At 52.7% G+C, this 14,997-nt stretch overlaps 1 protein-coding gene across 3 annotated transcripts in view; it reads left to right on the top strand.

Moving 5' to 3' along the window:
• Cttn (cortactin) overlaps positions 1 to 14,997 on the top strand; it is a 37,430-nt gene that overhangs the window by 16,143 nt on the left and 6,290 nt on the right. Inside the window, exons 8-14 of one of the 3 annotated variants that reach the window (XM_006977325.4) lie at positions 479 to 589; positions 4,427 to 4,537; positions 4,991 to 5,101; positions 5,930 to 6,040; positions 7,364 to 7,419; positions 10,439 to 10,508; positions 13,044 to 13,192. In XM_006977325.4, coding sequence (XP_006977387.2) covers positions 479 to 589; positions 4,427 to 4,537; positions 4,991 to 5,101; positions 5,930 to 6,040; positions 7,364 to 7,419; positions 10,439 to 10,508; positions 13,044 to 13,192 — 719 coding nt within the window. The remainder of the gene's footprint in view (positions 1 to 478; positions 590 to 4,426; positions 4,538 to 4,990; positions 5,102 to 5,929; positions 6,041 to 7,363; positions 7,420 to 10,438; positions 10,509 to 13,043; positions 13,193 to 14,997) is intronic. The other 2 variants (XM_006977323.4, XM_006977324.4) reach the window with 2 other exon arrangements.

Genomic DNA, 14,997 nt, shown 5'->3' with positions numbered 1-14,997 from the left:
GGCCTTGAACTCACAGAGATCCCAGATGGATTTCTGCCTTTGGAATGCTAGGATTAAAGGCATTTGCTATCACTGCCTAACTAGTGGCTTTTCTGTTCTCTGACCCCAGATAAGTTTATTAAGGTACACAATATTTTGGGGAACACAATACCACCATAGTCCGTCCACCACTTCTGACACGTGGATCCTGGGGAAGGAACTCAGGACATCAATCAGGCTTACCCAGTGGTCCCCTACTTTGGTTCTTGAAACAGGATCTCACACTGTAGCCCAGGCTGACAATTCCTGGTGTAAACTACTATGGCCAGTTCTTTCTGTCAGTACAAGACAGTCGCACGTTGCGGTGGGAAGTGATCTGAACTCTGCATGAAGCGTGAGGGTGTCCAGTGTTATCCAAGGGATGCAGCTTTTAGGTTTAAGATGGACACTGCATCCCTCGAGAGTCTTAATGCTTGCTGGTGCCGTCTTGTCTCTTCAGACTACTCTAGTGGCTTTGGTGGCAAATACGGTGTGCAAGCTGACCGTGTGGACAAGAGCGCTGTGGGCTTTGACTACCAGGGCAAGACGGAGAAGCATGAGTCACAGAAAGGTACGGTTGGGCCTTGGGCTCCTTTAGGGGTGAGAGCACTCTTCTTTGTTATTTTTATTTTTGTTAATCTTTTCATCTTTCGATTTTTTCCTTAGATTAATTTATTTTTATTTGATGTGTATGGCTGTATATGGGTATTTTGCCTTTATATATATATGTACTTTGTGCAGAGGCCAGAAGAGGGTGTCTGGTCCCCTGGAACTGCAATTATAGATGGTTATGAGCAGCCATGTGAGTGTTAGGAACCTAAACAGGGTCCTCTGGAAGAGCAGTCAATGCTCATAACCATTGAACATCTCTCTAATGCAATGGTTCTCAACCTGTGGGTCATGACCCCATTGTGGGTCAAATGGCCCTTAAGGGTCAAGTGTCAGATATCCTGTATATCAGATGTTTTATAATTCATAACTAGTAAAATTACAATTATGAAATATGAAATAATTTTATGGTTGGGGGTCACTACAACATGAGGAACTGTATGAAAAGATCACAGCATTAGGAAGGTTGAGAACCGCTCCTCTGGTGCCAGGAACTCACCATGTAGCTTTACACTTGATCCAATCCTCCTGCCCCAGCCTCCTGATCTTGGAATCAGAGGCATGCATGCCATGTGTGTATGCCAGAGGACAACTTCATGGAGTCACATCTTCTACCTGTATGTGGGTTTTAGGGACTGATCTGAGATTGGCAGGCTCGCATGGCAAATACCTTTTTGTGTTTTGTTTTGTTTGCGACAAGGTCTCTATTGTGTAGCTCTGGCTGTCCAGGAACTCGCTGTACAGACTAGGCTGATCTGGAACTCATGGAGATCTTCCTGCCTCTTCTGCCTCTGAGTGCCTGGCTTGTGGGAAACACTTGACTGTGTGCCTGCTTGTACCTGCTGAGCCATCTTGCAGCCCGCCCCGCCCCTTATCTGTTTTTAAAGATTGGGTTTAGCTGGGTAGTCTGGATTGATTTAGGGACAGGGACTGTGGGTGTGGCTTCGTGGTAGAGCACAAGGCTCTAGATTTGCTCTCCATATCCTCCAAACCTCTAAAATTTTGACAAATTCTGCCACAAGGTCCTGAGAAGCCACATTGACTTTCCCCTTGTTATGAACTGTTGTGTGGGGGGACCCCCCCCCCAGGGTATCCTGCATGTGCAGGGAAACATGCTGGGCAGATGCATGGCGGTGGCAGCGGCCAGTAATTCACAACCCAGGCGCTGCATCCATGTGGAGAGTTTATTATAATAGAGAGATGAAGAGAAAGAAAGGGAGGAGACAGAAAGAGAGAGAAGGAGAGAGGGGGGGGGGAGAGGGAGGGAGAGGGAGAGGATGCATACATACCTCATGGGAGGAAAAGTGGAAGAGAGAGAGGAAGGGGAGGAGTTTTCCCTTAGAATGAGGCTTTTATGTCAGGACTCAGGGCAGTGCCAAAGGGTGGGATTTCAAGGGGCAGATCAGAATATTCATACCCTTCTGTGCAGGTAAAGATGTTTTTTCATGTTTACGGTGTTGGAACCACAGCCCATCTTCCTGGTGCTATTTCTGTGCTCACACGGGGCAGCTCTGTTCAATGTTTGCCGGTATTTGACAATCAAGAGGAGCCGGCGGCGGTGGTGGCGCACGCCTTTAATCCCAGCACTCCAGAGGTGGAGGCAGGAGGATCTGAGTTTGAGGCCAGCCTGGTCTACAAAGTGAGTTCCAGGACAGCCAGGGCTACAAGAGAAACCCTGTCTCAAAAAACAAAGCAAAACAAACAAAAAAGAAAACCAAGAGCTTACATTGAAAAGAAGCCCCTGGATTTCTTTAAACAAACAAACAACAACAAAAATCCCAAGAGACCTGACTGACTGGGGCTCAGCTCAGTGGGTAACCGTGCTTGCTGTGTGAATGTGAGGACCTGAGTTTGAATCTCCGAAACACATATGAAACTGGGTGTGGCACATAGAACGATCGTCTGCGTTCCCTGTTTATCTGTTGGGAGACGGGAGACAGAGACAGGAGAATCTTGAAGCTCACAGGCCAGCTAGCCTGACATACTCAGTAGAAAATCAATAACGAGACCTGTCTCAAGGTGGAAGGTGAGGACCCAAGATTGTGTTCTGACCTCCACATGGACCTCCACACACACACACACACACACACACACACACACACACACACACACACACACACGAGGCAAAACATCACCAAAAGTTCTGGCCATGGCCATGTTGGCTTGCCCTGCCCTTGGAAAGGGCCAGTGTGCCTGGGGCCTGTGTAGCTGTGGCTGCCTGCCTTCCTTAGGCTCTTTTCTGGGCTAGTGTGCAGCTGTGACCTCACATAGATCACTGTGCTTCTCTTCCCTGGGGTCAGACTTAACTCAGGTGGTATGTGCTGAGCATTCTGGGCCATCTGTCCTGGCTCCACGCAGAGGCTGAGTGTACTTCTGGCTGGCTGTGGCACATAGGCCCAGAGGTTGCCTAGGGCTTCTCATTGAGGGTCTAAGTACCTATAGGAAATCATGCTATGATAGTGCAAGAGTTACATGTCACATGACCTTGTTAGAGCCTGGGTTTCTAGAATGTTCTCCACATGTGTTCTGTTTTTTTCTTAAAGTTTTTTTTTTTTTTTTTTTTTTTTTTTTTTTTTTTTTTTTGAGACAGGGTTTCTCTGTAGCCCTGGCTGTCCTAGAACTAGCTCTGTAGACCAGGCTGACCTCAAATTCACAGAGATCTGCCTGCCTTTGCCTCCTGAGTGCTGGGATTAAAGGCGTATGCCACCACCATCTGGCTGAAGTTTTTTTTTTTTTTTTTAATATACTTAATTTTTTTTTTTATGTGTATGAGTATTTTGTCTGCATATATGTCCGATTATCACATGTGTGCCTAGTACCTGTGGAAGCCAGAAGAGGGTGTTGGATCCCCTGGAACTAGAGTTATAGGTCATTTAGACCCACCACATGGTTGCTGGGAATCAAACCGAGGTCCTGTGGAAGAGCAGCCAGCGCTCTTAACTACTGAGCCATCTCTCCAGCTCTAAAGATCTACCTTTCTTCCTTTCCTTCTCCTTCCTCCCACCCTCCCTCTCTCCTTCCCTCCCTCCCTCCCTCTCTTTCTCCTCCTCCTCTCTCTCTTCCTTTCTTTTAATATGTGTGTGGGTATGTGTCTGTGTATATATCAGGTAAGTGTAGATGCCTTCAGATCCCAAAAGAGAGCAACAGATCGGCAGGAACTGGAGTTACCGGTGGTTGTGAGCTACCATGTAGGTGCTGGGATCCGAACTCTGGTCCTCTGCAAGAGCTCAGCTCTTAACTGCTGAGCCATCTCTCCAGCCCCTTCTGTTTTTCTTTTTATTTATTTCTTTGTTTCTTTTTCTCTTATTTCCAGACAAGGGCTCACTTTATACCCCTTGCTGGCTTTGAACTCACTGTGTATTGGAAGTTAGTTTCAAATTCCCAACAATCCTCCTGCCTCAGTCTCCTGAGTCCTGGGACACAGGCATAAGCCACCACACTTGGGCTCTCTCCTCCCACCATGTGGGTCCCATGGATGGAACCCAGGTCATCAGGGTTAGTGGCAAATGCCTTCCCTTGCTGAGCAGTCTTGACAGCCCATGGTTTACCTTCTTAAAGACCATATAACATGTTCACGGAAACTGTTGCTGGTTTAATCTTTTCTATTTATCCCTTTTGTGTATGTGCATGGGTGTGCACATGTGTGGCGGTCAGAGGACAGCTTACAGGAGCTGGTTCTCTCCTTGTAGCACGTGGGTCCCAGGGACTGAACTCAGGCCTTCAAACTTGGCGGCAGGCGCCCTTAGCCCTCTGCCCATCTCCATTGCTGGTTTTTCATACAGTGCCGTTCTTGTTCCAGATTATTCCAAAGGTTTTGGTGGCAAATACGGAATCGACAAGGACAAGGTGGACAAAAGTGCTGTGGGCTTTGAGTATCAAGGCAAAACAGAGAAGCATGAGTCCCAGAAAGGTACCCGCCCTTTAGCTTCCTCCGGCCAGCCCCTCCGAGGGTACAGGTTTGGGAGAGAAGCTTCTGTCGCCTGCGGTATTAAATGGTCAACCTGGGACAGCCAGTCCCAGCCTGTGGGTATGAGAACTCAGGCGCTGGCCTCATCCTTGGCTCTAAGCCTCAGTGTTGCTTGTATGTAGTAATGTCCCTGTCACACACGTCTGCCTGTGAGTGACAAGACCTCGCTGTCCTGAGGGCCGCATGCGTTGGCCCTGCCTGTGTGACCGCACTCGTAAGATACGGTTATCTTGAGGAGGGCCTCTGATGGCTGTCAGCCAGGGTCCCATCCCAGCTGTGCCCTGGGGGAAGCTTGGGTCCAGTGAAGCGTGCCTCCTTGCATCTGAAACCCGCTTCCTCCCCCTTGTTCCGGGCTGCGCAGTAATGCCAGGTTATGGCTTTCTGTTGTGCATGTAGACTATGTGAAAGGGTTTGGAGGAAAATTTGGTGTGCAGACAGACAGACAAGACAAGTGTGCCCTTGGCTGGGATCATCAGGAGAAGCCGCAGCTGCATGAGTCCCAGAAAGGTACCGCCTCTAGCCCCTCCCCCAGCTCTCCTCCAGGGCCTTTGGGAAGCTTGTGTTCATCCTCAGTCGGTCACGTGCCTCGTGTCAGCTGTGCTTCTGTCCAAATTTCGTTTTCACAGTGTGAAGTAGTCTATGTCTCCCCCAGTCCCAGAAGTCCCCGTGGGTGGCAAGGGGCTTGGGTGATCCTGGCCTCTCCCTGCTCATAAGCCCGTGCTGCAGCCACTGGGAGCCTGTTCCTGTAGCACCCACAGGGGCCCTTTGCCCTCTGGGTTCCTGGGTTCTCCCTTTTAAGGTGGCTAGGGTTCATGGAGGGCACACTTCTTTGCAGTGCTCGGGATGGAATCTGCAGCCTGGTCTATGCTGGACAGATTCTCTCTGCCTCCGAGCCTCCCCTCAAATCCTTAGCAGCTTCCTTTCTAGCCGGGAGTGTTTTCTTGTCACAGCGGGAACTTTGTCCCAGGGAAAGCTGGTTTGAAAAGGTTGTCCCCAGCTGTCCTTCCAGCACAGGGAGCGGGACTGGTAGCTCTTCTGTTGTCCCTTTCCTGTCGGCAGCCTGGGAAGGACCCTGCAGGCAAACCTTAAAGCGTGGAGTAGCTTTAACAGAGCGATTTACCATCCAGTTCTGAACCTGTTTCTGTGAATCAGCTGAAGCATACGGACTTTTAAGTTTGCTCCTTAATCCTTTGGTCAGTGTTAGGCCATCAGGCCCGGATCAGCGCTCTTGCTGCCTGACCGGTGATGTATTTGACATTGCACATGCTCACGTGATTCTAACCTGGCTGTTTCCTCTCTCGGTCATGCTCCCCACTGTCTCGCGTGGATCTCCAGACTATAAGACTGGGTTCGGAGGCAAATTTGGTGTTCAGTCCGAGAGGCAGGACTCCTCCGCTGTGGGGTTTGATTACAAGGAGAGACTGGCCAAGCACGAGTCCCAGCAAGGCACAGTTGCCCCTTCCTCCTCCCACCAGCCCTTGCAGTGCAGCTAACTCGCAGCATAGACTTCAGGGTCCACCGCAGTGCCTGTGTTAGTCCCCTGTGCCGCCAGCTGCCAGGGATGTCCTCCACCCGGTCTCCTGCCAGAGCAGCATCCTGGAGCGCGGTCCCTGCCTCCTCCACCCCCAATTCTTTTTCCCCTCTGACCTTTAGGGTTCAAGTTAGGAGGCACTCTGCAGGCCAGGTCAGTGTAGTTTCTGCAGGGGACCCCGCGGGCCTCGTTGCCTTGACCACCAGCGCTGAATCTCTGAACCCCTCCTCATTGCCTCTGACCCACAGGGAGGTGAGGTGGGTTTGCTCTCCCAGACCTGATGTTAACTAGACACCGGGGTCATGGAGAAAGACAGGCGTGTTTCATGTGGTCTCTGTGTCTTTGTTTGTAGTGGGGTTTTTTGTTTTTGTTTTGCCGGGTGTACAAGGTTTGTGTGTTTGGATTTTTGGTTGTTTTTGTTTTTGTTTGCCACACCATCTGTGTGTAGCATCTCCACCCAGAGCCACACTGTATGTGCGCACTGTGCACATGGCTGACACAGGCCGGTCGAGCCATGCCCTGGGGATCTCAGTAGCTGTTGCAGTTTTTCTTTTCCTTGAGAGATTGGACCTGGTTCCTAGAACCCAAGTGTCCAGGCAGAGGCATGTGAGTCCCTGAATCATGGAGTGCAGGCTCCCAGATGCCACTGGGCCTGGGGTGGATGTACTTAGTGCTGACCAGCAGACTGCGTGGAGGTGGCCATTGGTTCCTGTGATGTCAAGGCTGCATGACGGTCACTTTCATATGTTTGTGTGTGTGGCAGCGACAGACATACTTGTCTGGTGGCATTTCGACACGGAGTTTTGTTTTGTTTTTCTTTTAAAAAGCAAGAGAACAAACTACGGTGGGGCCTCTATTTAGTGCCCAGTAGAGCGGGCGCCCAGGAAGCAGATGAGCATAAGGCCCTGGCTGGTGCGAAGACTGTGCTATAGAAGTGTGCACTGCAAAGGCCTGTCCTGTGCCCTCCTCCTCGGCTTCCTTCCCGCCAGCCTGCCGCCCACCCTCTCCCTCTCCCTCTTCCCACTCCTGGAAGCATGTCCACACCTCACCTGCTCCCTGCCTGCACCGGGCACCGTGGTTAGACAGCTGGCTTTGCCAGAAGAGCCTGTCCTCAGCAGCTTCCACATCCCTCTGCTCTGGTTTGTGTCCCTGGGCTGTTTCGTGGACCCGTGTGCATGTGCCTGCCATTGCTCACCCACCCTCGGCCTCACATAAGTCTTGCCTTCACCACCTTTCAGACTATGCCAAAGGATTCGGCGGGAAGTATGGGGTACAGAAGGATCGGATGGACAAGGTAAGGCCAGCGAGCTGTTGTGGGGATGTTCTTGTGAGGGCCCTTGGCTCACAACACTGGAGGTCTGTCCAGAAACATTAGGCATATGTCATTCCGTGGTCCTGGGAACCCTGCATACGTCATGTAGCACACTGAGGATCTGTTCCGGTTCACACTTGAGGCTGAGACAGGCAAGCTGGGTACCTGGTCACAGCATAGCAGTGAGTAGTGGGGATCTCAGGTGGGTCCCAGGCACTTGATGCCAGGGTGCTGGGGACATGCGATTGTTGGAACTTTTAATTATTATTGGAACTGGTTCTTGCCTGGCACTTAGAAGTGCTTAGTGGCCACGTCTAGTCACTGGCTGTCACCATGGACAGCAGGAGCTAGAATTAGTCCTGCTGCAGATGGCCACAGGTGGCACGCACTGGTCTGTGGCTTGTCCTTTTTCACTCTTTCCTTCAGATGGCGTCTTGTTCTGCCACCTAGGCTGGTCTGGGACTTGAGATCCTTCTGCCTCAGTTTCCATAGTCTGGCACTGGTGGCAGGTGCCATCTTGTCTGGCTTTATCTTTAAGGATGAAAGCACACTCCTGTGGAAACAGTTTGTTCCCCTTCCCCAGACCCCCCCTCTTCAGCCTGTTGTTGCCTTTGGTCAGTTTCGGGACCCTGCAGGGTCAGCTGTGAGCCGGTGAAAGAATTGTTCTCCTAGTGTATCGGCCAGTGGGGTGTGTGTGTGTGTGTGTGTGTGTGGGGTGCTCGGCAGCTCTGCAGCTCCTCCAGAGGCCTGGCAGGCACTGCTCTCCTCCACTTGAGGTGCAGACGTTTGTTCCTGTGCTTGGCTGTGGCCATACGTGGCATGGGTCATTCACAGACTTGTTCTTCCGTTAGGCTCAAAGCTCACTGGGGTTGGCATCGCCCAAGGTACCTGCCATGTCGCCAGAGCTTCTCACAGGAGTTGCTTGAGCAAAATGTCCCTGAGGAAGCCAGATAAACTGAGTTTAAAAGTGATGTATATGTACGTGTGTGTGTGTGTGTGTGTGTGTGTGTGTGTACACGCACACGTATGTGCCACAGAGTACACGTGGCGGTCAAAGGACAACTTGTGTGAATTGGTTTCTACCTTGTGGGTCCCAGGGATTGAACTCAGGTCACTGGGCTCGGTGACAAGCGCCTTTGCCCGATGAACCCTCTCCTTGGTCCCTGGGCCAAGTTTTGAGGGTAGACTGGAGCTTGTCTGCAGAGGTGGAGTCAGTGACGTGAAGCGAGGATGCGACCAGGAGCCCGGTTTAGGAACCAGGTCACTGCAAATGTGGGAGAGGAAGGAGAGACAGTTCCAGCTGCAGCACCTCCTGCTGAGGGGAGGGGCCTGGGAAGCCCGTGGGACATGCAGCCTGTCCGAGTGCAGGCACAGTGGCACACACCCGTAACTGCAGCACTTGACAGAGCAGCGGGAGGGTTCGTGTGACTCAAGGCGGCGGTGGAGCTTTGAAGAGTTAGAGAACTCAGGTAGAGAAGATGAAGCTACAAAGGCTTTGGGCAGCCATGGTGCTGCAGGGCTGCCTCAATGGGAGGGAGGGACCTGCCATGTGCTGAGGGGTATCCCCAGGGCTTCACCTGCCAGTCAGCAGAGACCGAGCAGGGAGGCTGGGTGAGGTGGAAGGAGACCAGGTGTCTGGTGGCTGAGGGCCCTGTGGTCGAGGACATGAGGAAGTGAGTGAGTTACTCGGAGGCTGGCGTTGAGGAAGTTGTGGTGTCTGTGGTTGGCAGTGATGGTAAAGATGGCAACCGCAAAGATGGCGACCGCTGGCATTGTGCAGTTGGAGTCAGGAAATGATGTGGTTAGAAGTCTCTGCTGCCCCTGCCAGCCAGGTGTTGTCATTTTCTCTGTCTGTTGCCCTCTGGAAGAGCTCAGGGTCCTTCCTGCCCAGGGGACTGTGGGGTGGGATCAGGACCCAGGCTGTGCCAAGAGCAGTGGTTCATCGCCATAGTAATTGGGATGAGGTGGCGAACCCTGATGCCATCCTTCCCTAGAGAGGAAAAGTGTCCCTCCATGGTGGCTTTGGGCATTTACAAGTGGCCACCCTGTTGGGCTCCGGAGCCAGGCTGTGTGAGGGAGACGGAGTGAGAGCTGAAATGGGCAGAGTCTGAGGGGAGGGATACCCAGGAAGAAGGGAATGGGAGAGACAGGAGGCTGGGGTCAAGAGCTGGGCGGGGGTCAGGTGTGGTTTAGTGCTGAGACTGGTTCAGAATCGGAGAGCCCTGGGTGTCACTCCCAGCCTGCTTTAGGAGGAAAAGGTGCTGTGATTTGGAAGGCGGGGCATGGGTGAGTGATTGAAGGGAGTGAGGGGTATAGAGGTGAATCAGGGGTCCCCCAGGGGTGAGCAGAGCAGCTGGAGATTGCAGAGCAGACAGTAGGTGGACAAGTAGGTGGAGGCGTTGTGGAGGATGAGATGGGGCTTAGGAGCAGGGCGTCTGGGAACAGGGAGAGGAATGGCGACCCGGGCTGAGGTGGGCACAGCTCTGACCTGGGGGCTCTCAGCTGGGAATGGCTCCATATGGGAGATCAGGCAGGGTGCTGGTCGGGGCAGTGAATGCTCTGAACCCTGAATATCTATTAGAAGTCACATGGCTGGGGACTGTCACTGGTGTCACTGCCCTGTCAGGCTGTGTCTAGGTCAGCCACTGCTTCGTGATCCGTGCCGGAGTAATTCTGGAGCCTGTAAGCATGGTTGATGTGTAGGATATTGAGAGAGCCTACAGGAGGGCAAGGAGGGGGCCTGGCCAGGTGACCCTGGGACCTACAGAGCCTCACGGTAACTCATGTTCTCAGTGCAGGTGCGTGCATCTGTATGATCATCAGTGAGTCTGTGGAAGGGGAGCCGAGCCCCAAGGAATCTACAGAGGGCAGGATTGGGGCAACAGCTCTGTGTTGTAGAGGTGTTTTGAAAGCTGGGGAGGCTCCTCACAGTCCCTAGGTAACAGCTGTCCTAGCTGGGAAAGAATGAGGACACTATCCCCTGACTTCTCTGTCTCTGCAGAATGCATCCACCTTTGAAGACGTGGCCCAGGTGCCCTCTGCATACCAGAAGACTGTCCCCATTGAGGCTGGTGAGTCCTGGCAGTCTGAAAGCACTGTGTGGTCCATGGGGTACAGTGCTGGTGCCCTGTGGTCTCCTAGGATGGCTGAGGGAGAAGCCTCACTGTGTGGGATGTTAGTGAGAGCTACTGGTGACCAGGTTCTGGGAACAGCCTACATGTGTTCCTCGAGCCCACTTCTCTCAGTGGTCCCAGCTACAGCCTGAGGTTCATAAAACCTTAGGTGTTTATGAAGAGAAGCAGAGGAGTCTCAGCCTCTCACCCACAAGTTTTTACCAGTGGCTCAGAAACATGTCCTTTCAGGTGCTTCCTGGGTATGTGAAGATGAGACACATCCAGAGAGTGCCCTTTGCATATGGGATAGAAAGTCCCAATTCATCAGTAGGTAGAATGACCATTGGCCACCGCAGACACACAGATCAGTTCCTGGGCCATTTTGACACTCATGGAAACCATCAGGGTCTTTTGCCAAGACCTCTGCAGGGACCACTTGTGCTGAGATCAATTTATACCGATTGTATGTCATATTAGAAGGGTCTAGGCATGGTGGCACATGCCTGTAATCTCAGCACTTGGGAGGCTGAGACAAGTGGATTGTCATGAGTTCAAGGCCAGCTTGGGTTACCTAGTAAGACTTGGGCCAGCCTGGACTATAGAGTGAGACTCTGTCTCAGAAAAGGGGAGAAGGAGTAAATGAATTGTTTTTAAAACAACAGAATTGTGAGGTGCTTACATGGTGACGTATAGTATGGAAATTAGCCTCAGTGTCAGAGTTGTCATAGGACCACGGGCTTCCCCTGCCTGCCTGGGCCTTACAAGGGAACAGGAATGGCTGTGCTAGGCAGGAGGAGAAGATGCTCTCAGGGAAGCTGTGTGAGCCCAAGGCCCAGTGGGCTGTGGTTTCCCCAGGCTGGGGATTCCCCTGGGCTGCGGTCTCTGAGTACTTCCGGAGTTTGGCTCACCCAGAGGGCTGCTATCTATACCTTGTTACTTTCAGATACTAGTCCTCCGGACTAGGCCTGTCACCTGGCTGCAGAGCCCTTACGTACAGCCTAAGAGGGAGGTCTCATCTGTCAGCCATCTCATCACAACCTTTAAGTGACAGCTGTCACACTCACTGTATTAGTTAGGTTTCTATTGCCGTGATGGAGCCCATGACCAAAAGCAGCTTATGTTTCCACATCACTGTTCATCACTGAAGGAACTCAAGTAGAGCAGGAACCTGGAGGTAGGAGCTGAGGCAGAGGCCATGGAGGAGCGCTGCTCACTGGCTTGGTCTCCATAACTTGCTCAGCCTGTGTTCTTATAGAACCAGGACCACCAGCCCAGGGGTGTCACCATCCACAGCGGTACTGAGCCCTTCTCACATCAATCACTGATTAAGAAAGTGCCCGGCAGGATTGCCTGCGGCCTGGTCTTAAGAAGGCATTTTCTCTGGACGTCCCCTGCTCTCCAGTGACTCTAGTGTATGTCAGGTTGATAGAAAACTAGCCAGCACACCGTGGCAGCCTCTGCAAATGTCCCCAACCCAGACTTGTTTGCTTCTTTGCCTTTGTAGTCAGGGCTCCACAGCGAATCCTAGGCCAGTCTTGAACTCACTGATAAGCTCAGGATGGCTTTGTGTAACATCACCCTCCTGCCACAGTCTCCAAGTGCTGAGATCCCAGGTATGTGTCACAACCTGGCCAACCCAGGGGTTTTGCTTGAAAACGTCACCTTCATATGGACAAACAGCACTACTTCTCTCCCTTCCTGTGTTTATTCTGGTTTGTTTGTTCTGAGACAGTCTCCTGGCGCCCAGGCTGCCCTGGAGCACCTGGTCCTTCCGCCTCCGTCTTCAGTGCCGGGATGGCAGCTGAACACCACCACACTTGCCTCAGCTACCCGTGTTCTTTACCGGACAGGCTCACTTTGGAGGGGATGCCTGACAGACACTCAGACGTGCTTCTGGTTATGTCTGGGAAAATGGTGTTCCGTGAACAAACCTGTTCACTTGCGAGCTCAGGAAGCCGGTTCTGAGACAGGCGTCTGCTGGTCCTGACTGACATCCTCCCTACTTCTGTCACATAGAGCGGGGGAAGTCTACCCAAGGGTCCATATGTACTGAAAAACCAAGGCTTTTTGCTGTTCTAAAACTATTTCCTCCCCACCCCCCTTTTTTTGTGGTGCTAGGGATGGAACCCAGGGCCTTGTGTATGCCAGGCAGCGGCTCTATCACTGAGCCACACTGCAGCCCCTCATTGGGGGAATTCTAGGTCTTTTTCTCCTGCTGAGGCACATGCCAGCCCAATCTTCATGGTTAGAAGCTTAGCTGTTGCTTCATTCAGCCTGGGCATGCAATGCTCGACTATGACAGTGTCTGGCTTAACTGTGGTCCAGACTGAGGGCTTCTGATCCCAATCAGTCTCGCTTGGGCTTGGTGTGTGGCTGGCCTAGGGTGAGTTGACTGCGTTCCATGGATCTGTCCCCCAGGTCACCCTGGTGTGGCTTTTGTCCTGTGGCTTTTGTGAGGTGTTCTGAGACAGATGTGTCCTCTCTTTCCTCTAGTGACCAGCAAAACCAGTGATATCCGAGCTAATTTTGAAAACCTGGCAAAGGAGAGAGAGCAGGAGGACAGGCGGAAGGCAGAAGCAGAGAGAGCTCAGCGGATGGCCAAGGAAAGGCAGGAGCAGGAGGAGGCTCGGAGGAAGCTGGAAGTGAGTACAGATGCTGTGTCCTGTTCTGGAGCCTGGCTGCCTTCCTCCAGTCTGCGTGGGGCACACTGTGAGGAGTAGGGGAAGTGGGTACGGCGGAAGGGCTCTTCCTGAAGCTTCTATGATATGCTCGCTTGCCACTGAGAGGAGTTTCTTTGCTCCCAGCTAGATTCAGGAGGAGCTGGTAGGAAGGCTTGTTTACGTGGCAAGCTAGAGTAACTTGGTCACCCCCCACCTGGGCACCTCCAGCCCTCAGCCCCTCTCCATGGCCCTATGGCCCCATGTGAATGCTGACGACAGCGTTCCGGAATGGTTGGGAAGTAGAATCCTCAGTAAGTCATGCACAGGTATTTTGTGAACATGATGCTCCATCTAAGCTGATGGACACCCCCCCAGGAGGTATTGGGGTGGAGACCTCACAGAGGAAGATGGGTTAAAGGGAGTGGCTGTCAGAGCATGGGTCCTGACCGTGGAGCCCTGGTGTGATGTGTCTCAGGGCATGCAGCTGCATGTAGTAGCGACCATGAGGCTATGAATGTACATCTCCTCCCGTAGGGGCGCAGTCTCCAGCGGGGGTGCACACACTGGGTTTTGTTCATCCACAGTGCGTGCACGGCATCCTGCAGTGCTCTGGCTTCCTTGTCTTCTTTCTGCAGGCTGATTCGGTTCTGGGGCTCTGGATAACCGCCTAGTTCTGGTCTCAGATTCTCTTGATGTTAATTCCTCTGCTGTGTGGTCTTTTTCTGTCCTGCCCACCCCATTTCTTCGCCCCACAAGATGAGACTCCAGCGTACCATCTTTTCCTATCAGTTCTGAGCTGACAAGACTAGACCCGACCTTCTTGTGCTTCAGTCTCTGTGTGACTTTGAACATGCATTGACAGTAAGGGCTCTTCTTGGCACCCAGTGGGGTGTAGAAAGGGCTGGAGAGCCCCACAGCCCGCACTTGCATTTGGGCTAACTCAACAGCCTGGCCTCCTCATTGTGCTACAGGCTTGAATGCCCCAGATGGTCCTGCTCTCAGTACACAGGACCATCGCTGCAGGCTTGAACCCCCAGATGGTCCTGCCCTCAGTACACAGGGCCATCGCTGCAGGCTTGAACCCCCAGATGGTCCTGCCCTCAGTGCACAGGGCCATCGCTACAGGCTTGAACCCCCAGATGGTCCTGCCCTCAGTGCACAGAGCCATCGCTGCAGGCTTGAATGCCCCAGATGGTCCTGCCCTCAGTGCACAGGGCCATCGCTGCAGGCTTGAACCCCCAGATGGTCCTGCCCTCGGTGCACAGGGCCATCGCTGCAGGCTTGAACCCCCAGATGGTCCTGCCCTCGGTGCACAGGGCCATCGCTGCAGGCTTGAACCCCCAGATGGTCCTGCCCTCGGTGCACAGGGCCATCGCTGCAGGCTTGAACCCCCAGATGGTCCTGCCCTCGGTGCACAGGGCCATCGCTTCAGGCTTGAACCCCCAGATGGTCCTGCCCTCAGTGCACAGGGCCATCACTGCCTGGGGTGTTTCATCTTTGGTGATTGCCATGACTGTTCTGGTGGTGCAGAGCGGTAGCTCTGTGGATGCAGAGACTGTGTTAGAGTCTTTATGGTGTTTCTCTCAAGAGCACAGTGTGACCATTCTACTCCCTAGACAGTAGGGTAAAGAGGGTGTGGAGTGGGTAGCTGAGGTTCAATCCTATCTCTGGGGGGACACCCTGAACATCTCCCTGAACAGTTCTGAACATCTGCCATGGGGACATGTGGATCTCAGAAAATTTCCCATGCTGCTGTATGAGCTTGTTTGCCAAGGGGTTAGAACACC

The sequence above is a fragment of the Peromyscus maniculatus genome, chromosome 1, assembly GCF_049852395.1.
Source record: "Peromyscus maniculatus bairdii isolate BWxNUB_F1_BW_parent chromosome 1, HU_Pman_BW_mat_3.1, whole genome shotgun sequence".
In the NCBI taxonomy this organism is placed as follows: Eukaryota; Metazoa; Chordata; class Mammalia; order Rodentia; family Cricetidae; genus Peromyscus; species Peromyscus maniculatus.
The sequence above is the reverse complement of the archived record's forward strand: the minus strand, read 5'-3'. Positions and strand labels throughout refer to the sequence as shown.